This window comes from Theropithecus gelada, chromosome 1 (assembly GCF_003255815.1).
Source record: "Theropithecus gelada isolate Dixy chromosome 1, Tgel_1.0, whole genome shotgun sequence".
In the NCBI taxonomy this organism is placed as follows: Eukaryota; Metazoa; Chordata; class Mammalia; order Primates; family Cercopithecidae; genus Theropithecus; species Theropithecus gelada.
The window spans coordinates 105,473,973-105,488,544 of record NC_037668.1 but is presented as its reverse complement, the minus strand read 5'-3'; the positions used below and the strand labels follow the sequence as shown (position 1 = coordinate 105,488,544).

Here is a 14,572-nt window from a genome sequence, read left to right as displayed (position 1 = left end):
CACTGGTGTGAGGATTAAATAAGATACTGCATATGGGGGCCAGGTGTGGTGGCTCAGGCCTGTAATCCCAGCACTTTGGGAGGCTGAGGCAGGCAGAGCACGAGGTCAGGAGATCAAGACCATCCTGGCTAACATGGTGAAACCCCGTTTCTACTAAAAATACAAAAAAATTAGCCGGGCATGGTGGCGGGTGCCTGTAGTCCCAGCTACTCAGGAGGCTGAGACAGAAGAATGGCGTGAACCCGGGAGGCAGAGCTTGTAGTGAGTTGAGATCGAGCCACTGCACTCCAGCCTGGGCAACAGAGCAAGACTCCGTCTCAAAAAAAAAAAAAAAAAAAAAGATACTACATATGAAGACAGCACAGTATCTGGAACACAGTAGGTCACCAGTATATGCTAGTTTTAATCTTGTTATTAGATAATTAAAATGAACATTTTAAGACTAGAGGATGGGGTGTTTGACTTATTTAATTGCCTTCATGCTTCACTTACACTTGGGCTATGTCTCTGTTGTACAAGTTTCCAATTTATCAACGTGTTAACTTGTCACTCAAATTTGGAGCTGACAGAGATTTTGTTATTTTAAAAGAAATCCAGAGGAGATAAGGGGTTGGCCCAAGGGCACACAGAACTTGGATACAAACACAAGACTTTGGGTATTCTCTTCTCTCCAGTGCTGGGGCCTGCTAGATCCTGCAGCATCTGCCAGTGTCCCCTGATCATTCAGAGTGGCTCTCTAAACAAGCAAAAGAGGCTCTCAGTGAGTCAGCCTGGAGATGTCCCTTTACTCAATTGCTAATCAATAAGCAGGACTAAACAGACAAGGAACATTGGCCAGTTCCTTTAATACACTTAGCCTTTAGTGAACAGGCCAAATGCCTAAAACTTCATCAGGTGCTTCAGTTGATAATTAATAGTGCTTCCAAAAAGATTTCAACCAATGGGTAGGGACACAATGAGTATGAGGCCTCCATTCCCCTTACCGGGTAACCTCATGTACTTGGGCTCTTTTCTGTTTAGCAGTAATTTGCCCTTCTAGATGAGTCCTAAATTCCTGCCACGTCATGCAGTGTTGCAAGGACTGTTTTATGTCTTTCTGGATTTCACGGTTCTTTGAGCATAGTAAGCCCTTGATAAAGGCTTATTAATTTGCTTTGATTAAATGAAGAATGCATTGCGTTCTAGTTAAACATTACTTACAGCCTTTTTGCAGTGAAAAGGTTTATATAATTACGTAGGATCATTGTCACTACAAAATGCCCACATTTCTCCAACATTAGAAGTATATCTCTTTAGTTGGTAAATGCATTTGAGGCTCTCTTGGAAAGCAGTCCAATGTCTCTTTTTCTTTACTCTCCCATTCTGAATGGCCTGGACTTTGAAAATACAGGTGTCGGGCCTGGGAGAGTGTGAAAGAGGCTCTTGGTGTCTGCATCCCTTCAGGTGAGAAAGAACTGTGGAGATCTGGTGCCTGTGTTTGGAGCTGGAACAGTGCTCCAGTTGGGCCAGGCCAAAGGCTGGAGAGTCAGATGGCAACTTATTTTCTAGGTGACCCCAGCTGCATGTCAGCGTTCTCCAGAGAAACAGAAGCGACAGGGTGTATATATCCTGTTGCTTCTTATTCCCATTACAAGGCCGTATGTACACATGGGCTTATTATGAGAATTGGTTCACTCCATTATGGAGGCCAAGGAGTTCCATAATAGGCCTTCTACAAGCAGAGGAACAGGGAAGGTGGGGGGGTGTAGTTCAGTCTGAGTCCAAAGACCTGAGAAGCTGGCAGGGTGGTGGGGGCTGCTGCTGGTGTCCAAGGGCAGGAGAAAATGGATGACCCAGCTCCAGAGGAGAGAGAGCAAATTCATCTTTCCTCAGCTGTTTGGTTCTAGCTGAGCCAGAACAGATTGGATGGTGCCCACCCACATTGGTGAGGGTGGATCTTCCTTACTCAGTCCACTGATTCAAATGCCGGTCTCTTCTGGAAATACCTTCACAGACACAGCCAGAAATAATGCTCTACCAGCTAGCTGTGTGTCCCTTAACCCAGTCAAGTTGACACCTAAAATTAACCATCACACCCGCCCCTAGCTCATGAGCTGCCCGATTTCACTTCAGAGTGGAAACTCAGTCAAATCCAGTCTGGGTTTTCTTAGTCCAATCCAGTCATTTCTGATAACCTTGATAGTCCAGTTCAAAGTTCAGTCTCCATGTCATTCTCCCACCTTGCAGGTTTTCGTTGCCCTCCCTTCAGTTCTGGTTCTTCCTGGTGCTGTTGCTCCTCTGGGCTGTACCCCCTCCACCTTCCATCCAGCCCCCTGCTTTGGGACCTCCTGCTCTAGTCCTCTTTGCCTTCTTCTGACAAGTGCACAGACTTTCGTTTTAGGCACCCCTTGCACCACTGGCCACAGAGAAACACTCAGAACTTTTTCCAGGCCAACAGGAGCCCAGAGAAACAGGGCTTTCAGCAGATACACTATTTTGCCCCTGACCTCTTCCTCACATTTGTGAGGTTATTTGCTTGGAAAAGCACGAGGAACTTTTTCCTTTTGAGATCCCTAAGTACTATATCTGGGGTTTCTCTCTGTCCTACGTACGTGCTCAACACACCCACCCCAACCCCCAAGTAACCCCATGGTGGTGGTTCTCAAAGTGTGGTCCACAGACATTAGAGGTCCCCTATATTCATTATAACACTAAGAGGTTATTAGCTTTTTGGAGGTGGTGCAGAAGCAATGGTTGTAAACCTGTGGTGCATGGCAGCAGTGTTGTTAGTCCTGTGGTACTGGTCGTGTGCTTCACTACCATGTACTCACAGTTAAAAACAAGAAAGAAAATGCCAATGTTACATAAGAATGCCCTTGATGAAGCAGTAAAAAAGACATATTTTATTTAATTTTTACCCTTAAGCACACATCATTTTAATATTCTGTGTGACAAAATGGGAAATACACATAAGGCTCTTTAGCACACCTATGGTTTTTGCTTTTGTTTTGGGAAAAGCACTTGTGTGATTATTTAAGTAGCTGAATCAGTTGCTTTTAAAAGTGAACACTGTGTCTACTTTCTGAAAGAGCATCTAACAAACAAACTGTGGTGTTTTTCAGACTTCAGTATCTGGCAGAAATTTTCTTGAAAATAAATAAAGCCTGTCACTTCAAGAAAAAACAAAAACAACAGGCAGTGTTTTTTGCCAAAATCCATGCTTTCAACCTCCAGATCCACCACTTACTAGCAAATAACTGAACTCCCTAATGTCTTACTCGAAAAATCAGGATAGTAATTGTGCTGACTCCAGAGGATGGGTATGAGCATTCAGTAAGACAACAGCGTAAAGTGCTTTATGTAGTGTCTGGTACGTGTTAACTGCTCAATAAATGTTGGCTGCTGTTACAGCCACACCGAGTTAAAATAATCCGATTTCTTTCATATCTAATTTAACCAAATATGTGAGTTAATTCCATCAAAAGTGTTCATGTTAAACACCAAGTAGAGACTTTAAAAAATCAATTCATGGCCGGGCACAGGGGCTCACGCCTGTAACCCCAGCACTTTGGGAGGCCGAGGCAGGCAGATCATGAGGTCAGGAGATCGAGACCAGCCTGGCCAACATGGTGAAACCCCGTCTCTACTAAAAACATAAAAATTAGCCAGGCATGGTGGCAGGTGCCTATAATTCCAGCTACTCGGGATGTTGAGGCAGGAGAATCATTGAAAGCAGAAGGCAGAGGTGGCAGTGAGCCAAGATAGCACCACTGCACTCCAGCCTGGGAGAAAGGGCAAAACTCTGTCTCAAAAAAAAAAAAAAAAAAATTCAATTCATGTTTTTTTTAATAATAAGGCAACAATGAAATGGCAACATGGCTATAATGAAATAGTGGCAGGCATTGCAATATTGAGTTTTAAGCAAAAAACTCTTATTTCTCCAGTTTTCCTTAGGAAAATAGATAGGACTATTTGTGCAGTGGTTAAAAACACAGAAATTAACATAAAATATTGCCAAAATACCTCCCAAAGCTCACTACTTTAAAACAGTTTATCACAGCACCAATGCCAATGTATACCAGGCCACCTGTGTCCCTGACACATTGAAAGCTATGGCCTTTGAATGATGTCTTGATCATTATGTCATTAACATCATACCTCACCTGAAAAGTCAGATATGTTTTCCAAATTGGAGCACTTCTACCCAAGCTTTGGATATAAATTAGGAGAAATTTAGATTTAGTCACATTTTGGGCATAGGCAGGCAATGAAAAATGGAGAAAGGAAAAAGAAGCCAAAATAAATGGGCTTATAGCAAAATAATGATCAAGAGATTAAAAAAAAAAAAAAAGAAAGAAAGAAAAAAGGAAAGAAATGTACCAGAAAAGGTTGTGAAAAACTGTAGGAACCTGTTAGTGGGACATAATGAGGCTCTTTAAAGGATATTTTTACATTTTCCAAATAATTTTCAGTTATCAGAAATGACTGAGTCCTTGTCTTGTATATCAGCACAGGTTCTTATATCTTGTATGTGAACAACCGAAGTCCATAGCATCTTTTTCAGTCCTTTCGATCATCTGGACCTACCCTGTGGGATCCCTTCTTTGTTCTTTGAAAGGTATTTCTTTATAAACAGCTACTGAGCTGCTTTCTTTGGCAACAAGAATGTACTATTCACATAGTATTCAAAGGGTCGACTGGGTCCGTCCTTGCCACCTTCCCCTTTGGTGCAGATGGTACACTTGCCCTGAACATTTTTTCTACTCAGATGACCATCAGTGCTATCACCTGCTCCCACCTGTGACTACTGCCCTGCAAATGAGCAAGAAACAGCACCAGCTCAGGGGAAAAGTTGCTTTTACTTGTTCTCAGTGAGAGGGTAGCAGCTTCGTGGAGAAAGGAGCATCTGATTAGGCTCCTAATTAACATGAGAACCATCCTACAAGAAAAAGCCACAGCAGCAACAAGCTGCTTGCCAGTTCTAGGCCAGGAATCCCAATTGCAATTTTGGTTGTTATGGAAACAGACCACACTGCTTCTTAAAGAATTCATTATTCCAACAAATATTTGTTGTTCTAGTCATTAAGTAGTACCGAATGAATGATGTAGACACAGGGGAGGAGGAGCGCAGAGGAGGAAGGCTGGTGATTACAGCTGAGTTCTCAGGGAGCTAGAACTTAACTCTGACCTTGGGGCATGATTAATAGGGGAGAAGACATTTCAAGTGAAAGCGCTGGCAAAGTGCGACAAGCTCAAGCGATAATAAGGATGCAGGCATGGCTGGAGCCAAAGATTGACATGGGAGTGTGATGGGAAATGGGAAAGACCAGAAGGCCAGTCTAAGAAGTCTGGACCTTTCTGTGGACAAAAAGGAGCTAATGGATATGTTAAAACAGGGGAAGAATGCTTTAGGCGTATTAATTTTGTCTTAAGACAAATAGTGAGGACGTCAACCTAGACTCCGGGTAATACCACAGCCCCAGTGTTTTTTGGGTATATGCCAAGACAATAATTTGAAAAGTGACAATTCAGCCATCTTCTCAAATAGACAAAACCACACTGTTTCACTGAAAGAAACCGACTTTTGATTATTAAAACTCATCAAAACAGCTATGGGTGTGTCTATGACATCTGGAATATTTTTATAAGGTTTAAATTGACTTATAATAAAGCAGTCCCAAAATACCATTCTGCCACCTGGCAAGGAAGTATTTAGAACTAAGGCCTTAATTCTCAGAGTCCAGTATGTACACTAGAAAAAGAGCAGTCATTTTCCCTTGTATCACAGCGGCTTTGTACCTTCTATGGCCCAAACAGTAAGCTGAAATCTCTTTTACTGATCCGTAAATTGAAATACAGGAGAGTTTGGTTAGATAGAAGAAAAATCTTTTGCTCAGTGCAGCAATTCTTAGAGGGTGATCTATGGACCCTTGGAGGTCTCAAGCTTTGTCTAATTCCAAAGATCTTCTACTGAGCTGTTTGACCTTCTGAAGGGCACAGGACTTAGTAACAGGTGAGGTCTTTAGTTATGCCTAGAGAGGGGAAGTGGCATTTGACAATACATTTTACAGTTCAACTGTGAGTGTTAAACAATGGATAAGTCTGAGGTAATATTACTGCCAAGACAGTAACAACAACCACAAAACATACTGTATTATTTTTGGAAGCTTCTTTGGACCACATTTTTAAAAACACAGATTTCTATGTGATAATAAAGGGCTCTGTGATGGTTAATACCGAGTGTGAACTTGATTGGACTGAGGGATACAAAGTATTGATCCTGGGTGTGTCTGTATGGGTGTTGCCAAAAGAGATTAACATTTGAGTCAGTGGGCTGGGGAAGGCAGATCCACTCTTAATCTGGTGAGCACAATCCAATCAGCTGCCAGCAAATACAAAGCAGGCAGAAAAAAGTGAAAAGGAGAGACTGACCTACCCTCTCAGCCTATATGCTTCCCCTCTGCTGGATGCTTCCTGCCCTCCAACTCCAAGTTCTTCAGTTTTGCGACTTGGACTGGCTCTCCTTGCTCCTCAGCTTGCAGACAGCCTATTGTGGGACCTTGTGATCACGTAAGTTAATACTTAATAAATTCCTATATGTATAGATGTATTCTATTAGTTCCGTCTCTCTAGAGAACTCTGACTAATACAGGCTCCTACTTTGAATTCCTAGCTGTCAAGTTTAAAGGGTCTCCCCTTTTCCTAATGTGGCTCCTAATATAAAAATTGAATAGAAAATATAAGACTCTGGGTATGGTCTGGATGCCAAGAAAATTGATTATTAAAATTTAGGTGGAAAAGGGAATTTTAGTCTGATTTTCCTTTGAAATTATGACATTGGGCTACTCTTCAATAAGAGATACAAGCAACAAAGTTTTACTTTCTGAAAAAAACGTAAACTAAGTGTGGGAAGAGTCTATCCAGTTCCCAAGGTTAAGGTCAACTAGAGGTAAGCAGATGACAAATGGACCTAAGGTAGGTCTCAAGAATTCCCACTGCTTGACACACACTGTTCTCTTTGCCTCCTCTCACCTCCCATTCATCCCTTCACTGGGCCCATCTCTCCTTTTATCTCTCTGCTTAAATGTTACGTTCTTAGGGAAGCCTTCCTTCCCCAGTCACCCTCTCTAAAGTAATCACCTAATTTTACTCCGAACACTTGACCCAGGCTGTTCCCTATTTCAGCTCTTTGGTTCCTTCCTAATACTTTTCAAGGTTAATGATATATCCATTATTTTCTTCATCTAAGATGGCAGCTCGGTGAATCCTCACTACCCAGTGGGGTTCAATATTTAATAAGCATGTGTCAGATGGCTGAATGTGTGAGACAGTTTACATTCAGGTTAACAACCAACACAACTGAGTTGTGTGCGGAGGAGGGAGAAGCCTGGAGTGAGGAACTTCAGTCAGAGATCCTGGTCTCCTCCCTGCTACCAGTTAATTGAATGACTATGATCAGACCCCTTAACTTCCCTGGGCCTCAGTTTCCTCATCTAATAATGAGGGAACTTTACTCAGAGATTTCCAAGGAGGCATTCTGATTTTAACTTGCAAGAGTCTAAGTTTATCTGATTATATTTCTGTAATGTTGACAACCATTCTTTTCCCACTCATTGAGGAGGTGTGGACCTTTTCATTATTTCTGAATATAAATAGACATTTTCTGGAAAATGTACAAGTAGGTGTGCTAATTTTTTGAGGCACTTGAATGATTAGAGGAAAAAGTACTAAGTTTTGAAAGGATAATATTTGTCCTTTTTTGTGCATTTTTAACTACTGCACAACCAGTTCCCTTTATTTCCATGAGGAAAACTGGAAATCTTGTTCTCACACACCATTAGCTTCATAACCTTGGACAAGTTCCTTAACCTTTCTGAGTCTCTCAGTTTTCTTGTCTATGTAATAGATTGGTAATAGGAATAGACTAGGTAATGGGATTGTATAAGGATTAATTGAGATAACCTGGAGCATAGTGGGTGCTCATAAAATGTTAGTAAACCTCAAACATATTTTCTCCCACAATTAATCCATCAATAAGTTTCACTGTACTAGAGCAAAGAGCAAATTAGATAGTTTTTTCTGTTCGCTGTGTAGAATACAGGATCTGGCTATTGAGGTATATTTGAACATGTGGCAACTGATGCATTCAGTTTAGGAAGGAGAGGGTCCGTGTTCAAACAGAAAACACATGTGTTAGATTTTAACACATGACAACCTCTTACCCTTTTAATGCACTTTGTTACTGTAGAGCTAAACTCAGAAGTTTGACATTCTTTCAAGTCCTACTTTTCCCATGCTGAAAAGATACAAATCCCAAAGCAATATAAAACTGTGTACATGAAAGAAAGAACTTGGAAAACTTGGGGTACTATTTTGACCAAAAAGACTTCAAAATAGGGTGAAACATAAATAGTCTTTTTCACTACCAAATTCTTATGATTAGCAATTGTATTGTTAGAAAATGCAAGGGTTGCTACTCACCAATCATGAAAATAATTTTACACTTTCTCAAATCTTCCATGAAACCTTCAAAATAAAAATAACTTAAGTTATTGGCAAGAAAAACTGTACTGAAGCCCTGGTTTTACTCATGTTATGTAAAAACCCAAACCTTGTAGTTTTATTTGATAACAAAAGCTTGAAGTTGAATAAATGTGTGAACAGGCTACAATGAGTAAGCACCAATGACCATTTCAGTCTCTTTGTTTGTGAGATGGTCTCACTCTGTTGCCCAGGCTGGAGTGCAGTGTCTCTATCTTGACTCACTGCAACCTCCACCTCCCAGGTTCAAGCCATTCTCCTGTCTCAGGCTCCCGAATAGCTGGGATTACAGGCATGCCACTGCACCTGGCTACTTTTTGTATTTTTAGTAGAGAGGGGGTTTCACCATGTTGGCCAGGCTGGTCTTGAACTCCTGGCCTCAAGTGATCCCCCTGCCTTGGCCTCCCAAAGTGCTGGGATTACAGGTGTGAGCCACTGCGCCCTGGCCATTTCAGTCTTATTTCCCTATCCTGGTAAGGTATTTTTATTTTAACATGCATGATCAACTTTTGGTGGCAAAAATGTATGTCATTAAATAGCATGAATCACAAAGAAAGCTATTTTTAAAAATTACTTTTAAATCATCCTAAGTATCTCAGTTTGGTGTTATTTCATGTTTAAAACATTTGCTAAGCTTCCTTTTAATACAGATGGTTAAAACACAAGTAGAGTATCTGGAAAATAATATTTTTAAACATAGTTTCTGCTTAGAGCAAATAATGTTATTTTCCATTTAAGGTAGTGATATAAAATTTCCTTTTAAAATAAATCTATCTGAGTAACAACAGTTCATATTTTCTGTAGATAACTACTTTTGAAAATTAGATCACTATTCTGACAGTTAGGAAACATTTTTTAGTGAAATTGGGGTAGTTCATTTATACGCACAATACCACATTTTGTAGGAATTCACAATTAGCTGAGTGAAGCCCCAGCTCTACCCGAGAAAGAGAGGGCATGGGGCAAGATGAATTGGGTTGGGAACAAAGAGCTGAGAAAGAGCTGGAAACAGAGGATAGAAGTAAGTTTGGGATTGTTGAAACCATATGGCTTTCACAACAAAAAACAAATAAACAAAAATAATTTTTAAATCAAATCCAGTCTCCTTACAAAATAACCCATGGTGACAGGAAACACTTTAAATTGTTTGGAGTTTTCTATTAAAGGCAGATACATTGGTGTTCCTAACATGTGGGACCAGATGGTCAGCTCAGGTTCTCCAGCCTGTGAGTTTATGTTTACGAAGCTGAAGAACTCTGAGTCTATTTGCAATCCGGGAAAATGACCCTGGTTATTACTGTGATTTTTTTGGGTATGATTGTATCCTATTTCAGTTTTCAAAAATAGTTATTTTAAAATTAATGATGGTACATGACATTCATCTAATGTAGTCATTACAAATTAAGTATATAGTTTTTTAATGACATGGGAACATGTTTATGTTGTGATATATACAAAACATTTGGAGATACTTATATATACATATGCATTCTCAACTACGTAAAAATAGATATATAGGCAATGCATTGGAATGAAATGTACCAAAACGTTAACCATGATCATTTATAAGTCATAAGATTTTAAATGGCTCTTATTTTATACCTGAAAAAATTTCTACAGTATGTGTTAATTTTATAACTAGAATAAACGGGAAAATTTATTAGGCCATCAGTCATCCCCTACCCAGTTGAGACCAAGTTGATTATTTGCACTTAGCTAAGTGACAGCTAAGTTAGGCTCATATATTTGTACCTCTCCTCATGAATCACCATGATGTCATTTGGTGACTGTGATTTTCACATACTGCTCCTGCCATTATCATCAAATGACACTTTACCTACCACCTTGTGCTAATGGATCTATGCAGGATTAGAGCGGGGGTTATTTAAAAAGCCAACTCACTTACTTATATGTGTTTAGAATCAATACTATAAACATATTTCCATGACTTATAGTATAACTTTTATTACAGTGTAGAAATGTTAGAAGGTATTTTTACTTAGGACAATTACAAACCTTTTCTTTTTTGGATAGTCCTAAATTCACATAATCGTATCTATTTTCAGTTACATGCATAGCTAGTTATGGATGGAATTTTTACTTTTTCCAAGGCTTTTTTTTTTTTTTTTTGAGATGTAGTCTCACTCTGTCACCCAGGCTGGAGCACAGTGATGCAACCTTGGCTCACTGAAACCTCATCGTCTTGGGTTCAAGCAATTCTCCTGCCTCAGCCTCCTGAATAGCTGGGATTACAGGTGTGCACCATCATGCCTTTCTAAATTGTTTTGTATTTTTAGTAGACATAGCGTTTCACCATATTGGCCAGGCTGGTCTTGAATTCCTGACCTCAAGTGATCCACCTGCCTTGGCCTTCCAAAGTGCTGGGATTACAGGCGTGAGCCACTGCACCCGGCCATTTGCAAAACTTTTAATATGACAAAAATGACAAAGCAGTATAATCCTGGTGTAGGATAGGTTGGGTCCCAAAGGTACATGCAGAATAGTAACTACCATGCAGGAAAAAGACTTTTGTGTTTCAGTTATGTTTAAAGAATGTTGAATTAAAGTTTGACAACTGTTTTTACTGCAGGACTTGTGGGAGAGCTTTGGATGCTATTATATACTTGAATCTTCCAGTGGGGACCTGGTGTTAAGCATGTTTCAAAGATATTTCAGTAGAGCATCCTCTTTTCGCTGAGCCTCTCCGGAGTCCTGTTCTCTGGGCAATTAGGAAATGCATCTCTTAGTAATGCACCCCTTTGGTTCTTTACATGGATGGAGGCGGGAGAGACCCAAAGAGTTCTACTCTTAATCATGCTCCCTGGTTAAGGGAAAAGTGATGCTGTTAATATTTTATCTCTTAAGTTGATGTTTAATTAAAAAGGCATGGTCAAAGTTACCGTAATGACAACTTTGATCTGATCAGTAAGGAAAACTCACCTCCCATGGTGTCCTCTCCAAATACATTTAACTGGTCATCACCCTGTTAAAAAAAATCACAATATTAGATAATAATAAGAGCAGGTATTGTGCTGAACTCCTTGGCAACACTGGCATACTTGAACTTCCAAACAATTGTAAGAGGGAGGCACTTCCAAACAATTTTATGAGGGACAACATTTTACAGACAAAGGCACTGAGAATTCTAAAAGTTAACTTGCCGAAGGTGACAGGGTAGTGAGGGACAGAGCTCAAAATTAAACCTAGTCATCTGTCCTGAGTGCACACTCTCTTCTTAACCAGTACAGTATCTCACCTGTTTTATTTTTTTATTTTTTATTTTTTTTAAGTACAAAAGCTATCTGTGGACAGGAAGGCTGACTTCAAGAAGACAAAATCCTTTGATATCAGAAGCTTACTAGTAGGTGTGATCACAGCTGTTTTATGAGTAACTCCAAATTTTAAAGCTGGGGTTGGCAATCATTTTCTGTAAAGGGCTAGATAGTAACTATTTTCATCATCATGAGCCACTGTGTCTCCTGTTCTCCTGTAGCAACTACTTTTTTTTTTTTTTTTTTTTTTTTGTGAGACATAGTCTCGCCCTGTTGCCCAGGCTGGAGCACAGTGGTGCAATCTCGGCTCACTGCAACCTCCACTTCCTGGGTTCAAACAATTTGGGCCTCAGCCTCCCCAGCAGCTGGGAGTATAGGCATGTGCCACCGTGCTGGGCTAATTTTTGTATTTTTAGTAGAGACAGGGTTTCACCATGTTGGCCAGGCTGGTCTCAAACTCCTGACCTCAAGTGATCTGCCTACCTCGGCCTTTCGAAGTGCTGGGATTACAGACGTGAGCCACCGTGCCCATCCCCTACAGGGCAACTATTCAGTCATAACTTGCCAATCCCCGAACCAAAGCATGAAATAAAGAAGTTGGGGTGATCAGTTTTTATGGATGCCTACCTTTAAATTTTTCATTTTATTTTTTAATCAAACAGATACTCTCTTCCTTATGGAGTAGCCCATGGTGTTTGGAAAAAAATTCAGAAGAAAATTTTATAAAAAGGCACTAGGTGAGAACTCTCACTCTCACCTATGTCTTCATCTGTATCATTTCTCCACTCTGTCACCCCTTATAGGTAACCACTTATACAGATTGGTACACAAAAATGACTTCTAGATATCCAGGGATACATGTGAACATAAATAGATACTATGATCTCCATTTCTTATACAAAAGCATTATGCTTTTTTTATATATACATATGTGTTTATAATACTATTCTATAATACATTGCTCCTCCATTTGCTTTTTCTCTGATCAGTGTATCCTGGAGAAATTTCCATATAAGTACAGAATGGTCTCAGTACCAAATAACATCAGTTGCACAGTATTCTATTGTATGTATGGTACCATAATTGCTGTTAATTAGTTCTTTATTGATGGATCAGTTTCCAGTCTCGGACTTTTTTTTTGGAAACAGTGGCACAGTGAGTAAATTTGCATAAATATCATTTCACACTGTAGGCTAAATTTTGAGAGAGGGGACCGCATGGTCAAAGAGTAAATGTATTTATAATTCTGATAGAATTTTGCCAAACTGCTCCCCAGAGAGGTTGTACCATTTTGAAGGGACAGCCTCTGGCTTGTGCTTTACACCAGCCTCTTGCCTCTAATTCACTTTGATGCCTGAGTCAGTTAAATGAGGTTGTCTGGTTGTATTAACCCTCTCTTGAGGTAAATTGCCCTCAAAACACTTGATTTAAAGACAGATTCTTGCCATCCTGTTTAGAATATATGCCTGCAGGGAAATTTTACTGCCCATCTCTCAGAGTTGCCTGTGCATTCAGTGCCATTCCAGGTAAGAGAAGAGCTTTTAACAGAGTGGTCATTCAGGGACATATTTACATTAATGAATTCTCTTCTGTGAATAGAAAAAACATCAGTTATTCCTCAACAAGCCTCTCCACCACTTCCCTTGTTGAAATTATCGCAATTCAGAGCTTGGAGTTTAGGGATCCCCTAATCCAACCCTGCCATCCACTCTTCCATTTTATGGATGAGGAAACTGATGTTCAGAGAGGTCATGCGAGGGGCCCATGACCATGCCATCATGTCCTTAGTGAGGTCAGGATGGGATGAGAACCACTTCTTTTACCACTTTGCATGGCTCCTGTGGATTTGGTCTCATCAGTGTAGGGGCATCCCATCCCCTCTGCTTACCTGGCCAGGCACCCATCCACCAAACTGCTGCTAAGGGCCCACTGCAGTCTGGCTCCCTGCCTCAAGATGGGATGAATCCGTGGTGCAAGCTGGACCCCAGAGCTCACTGTGGTCTCAGGCTGAAGTTAGGATGGAGCCAGGACCACATCTTTGCTTAGCTCTTACCCCTGCCCTATCCGGCTTCTCCTCAGAGGGTTCCCTAATAATGCACTTGCATGAGAATTCTTGTCTCAGGCTCTGCTTCTAGGGGAAAAATATCAATGACTCCTCAAGACAGGGACCTTGAGGAGTTCCCAAATTCTCAGGGAATTTTGGATTTAAGAAAGGGACCTATTTGAAGCAATGAATGAGTTTGCCTAAGGTGCAGCTGCATAGAAGGGGCTCAAGAGTATTTCCTGGAAAAGGGCTGCTTAATCTAAATCTGCTTATTGTTTGTCAAATAGCTATTCAATATATCTAGGTAATGTGGAGAGGAAACCATGGAGTCCTCTCCCTCAATTTTTAGTATTATTGTTAGATTATCAGACTTACACCCACCTCATAGCCTAGGCTGTATTAGATCTTTCTTGTATATGGCTATCATGTCTGGGGAGTCTGATCATGGTTAATCTGAATTCCCAAAACAGTGCATCCTACTATAAAAGGGGCCATCTGACCTCTGCCGGGCTTCTTGAGTCTGATCTATTTGTATCCATAGCTCTTATTCACAGCCTTCTATTACACTTGCTCAAATGCTTCACATGAGTCCCAGCTCTATTTTCATTAATTCATCAATAGTGAACAGGTTGCTGGGACATAGATGCGCCTGTCATCAACTCTCACCAGGAATGCGGTGCACTGACATGAAAGCCCAGGTGAATGAGACGTTTGATTGGAGGGTGTAATTTTCCAG

At 40.5% G+C, this 14,572-nt stretch overlaps 1 protein-coding gene across 3 annotated transcripts in view; it reads right to left on the bottom strand.

The window, feature by feature from the left end:
- The window catches only part of AK5 (adenylate kinase 5), a 296,670-nt gene that overhangs the window by 63,393 nt on the left and 218,705 nt on the right, over window positions 1-14,572 (bottom strand). For all 3 annotated transcript variants that reach the window (XM_025389481.1, XM_025389482.1, XM_025389483.1), the window contains exons 9-10: window positions 11,461-11,503; window positions 8,461-8,505 (exon numbers count right to left, since the gene is read on the bottom strand). In XM_025389481.1, the coding sequence (XP_025245266.1) occupies window positions 8,461-8,505; window positions 11,461-11,503 (88 nt within the window). The remainder of the gene's footprint in view (window positions 1-8,460; window positions 8,506-11,460; window positions 11,504-14,572) is intronic.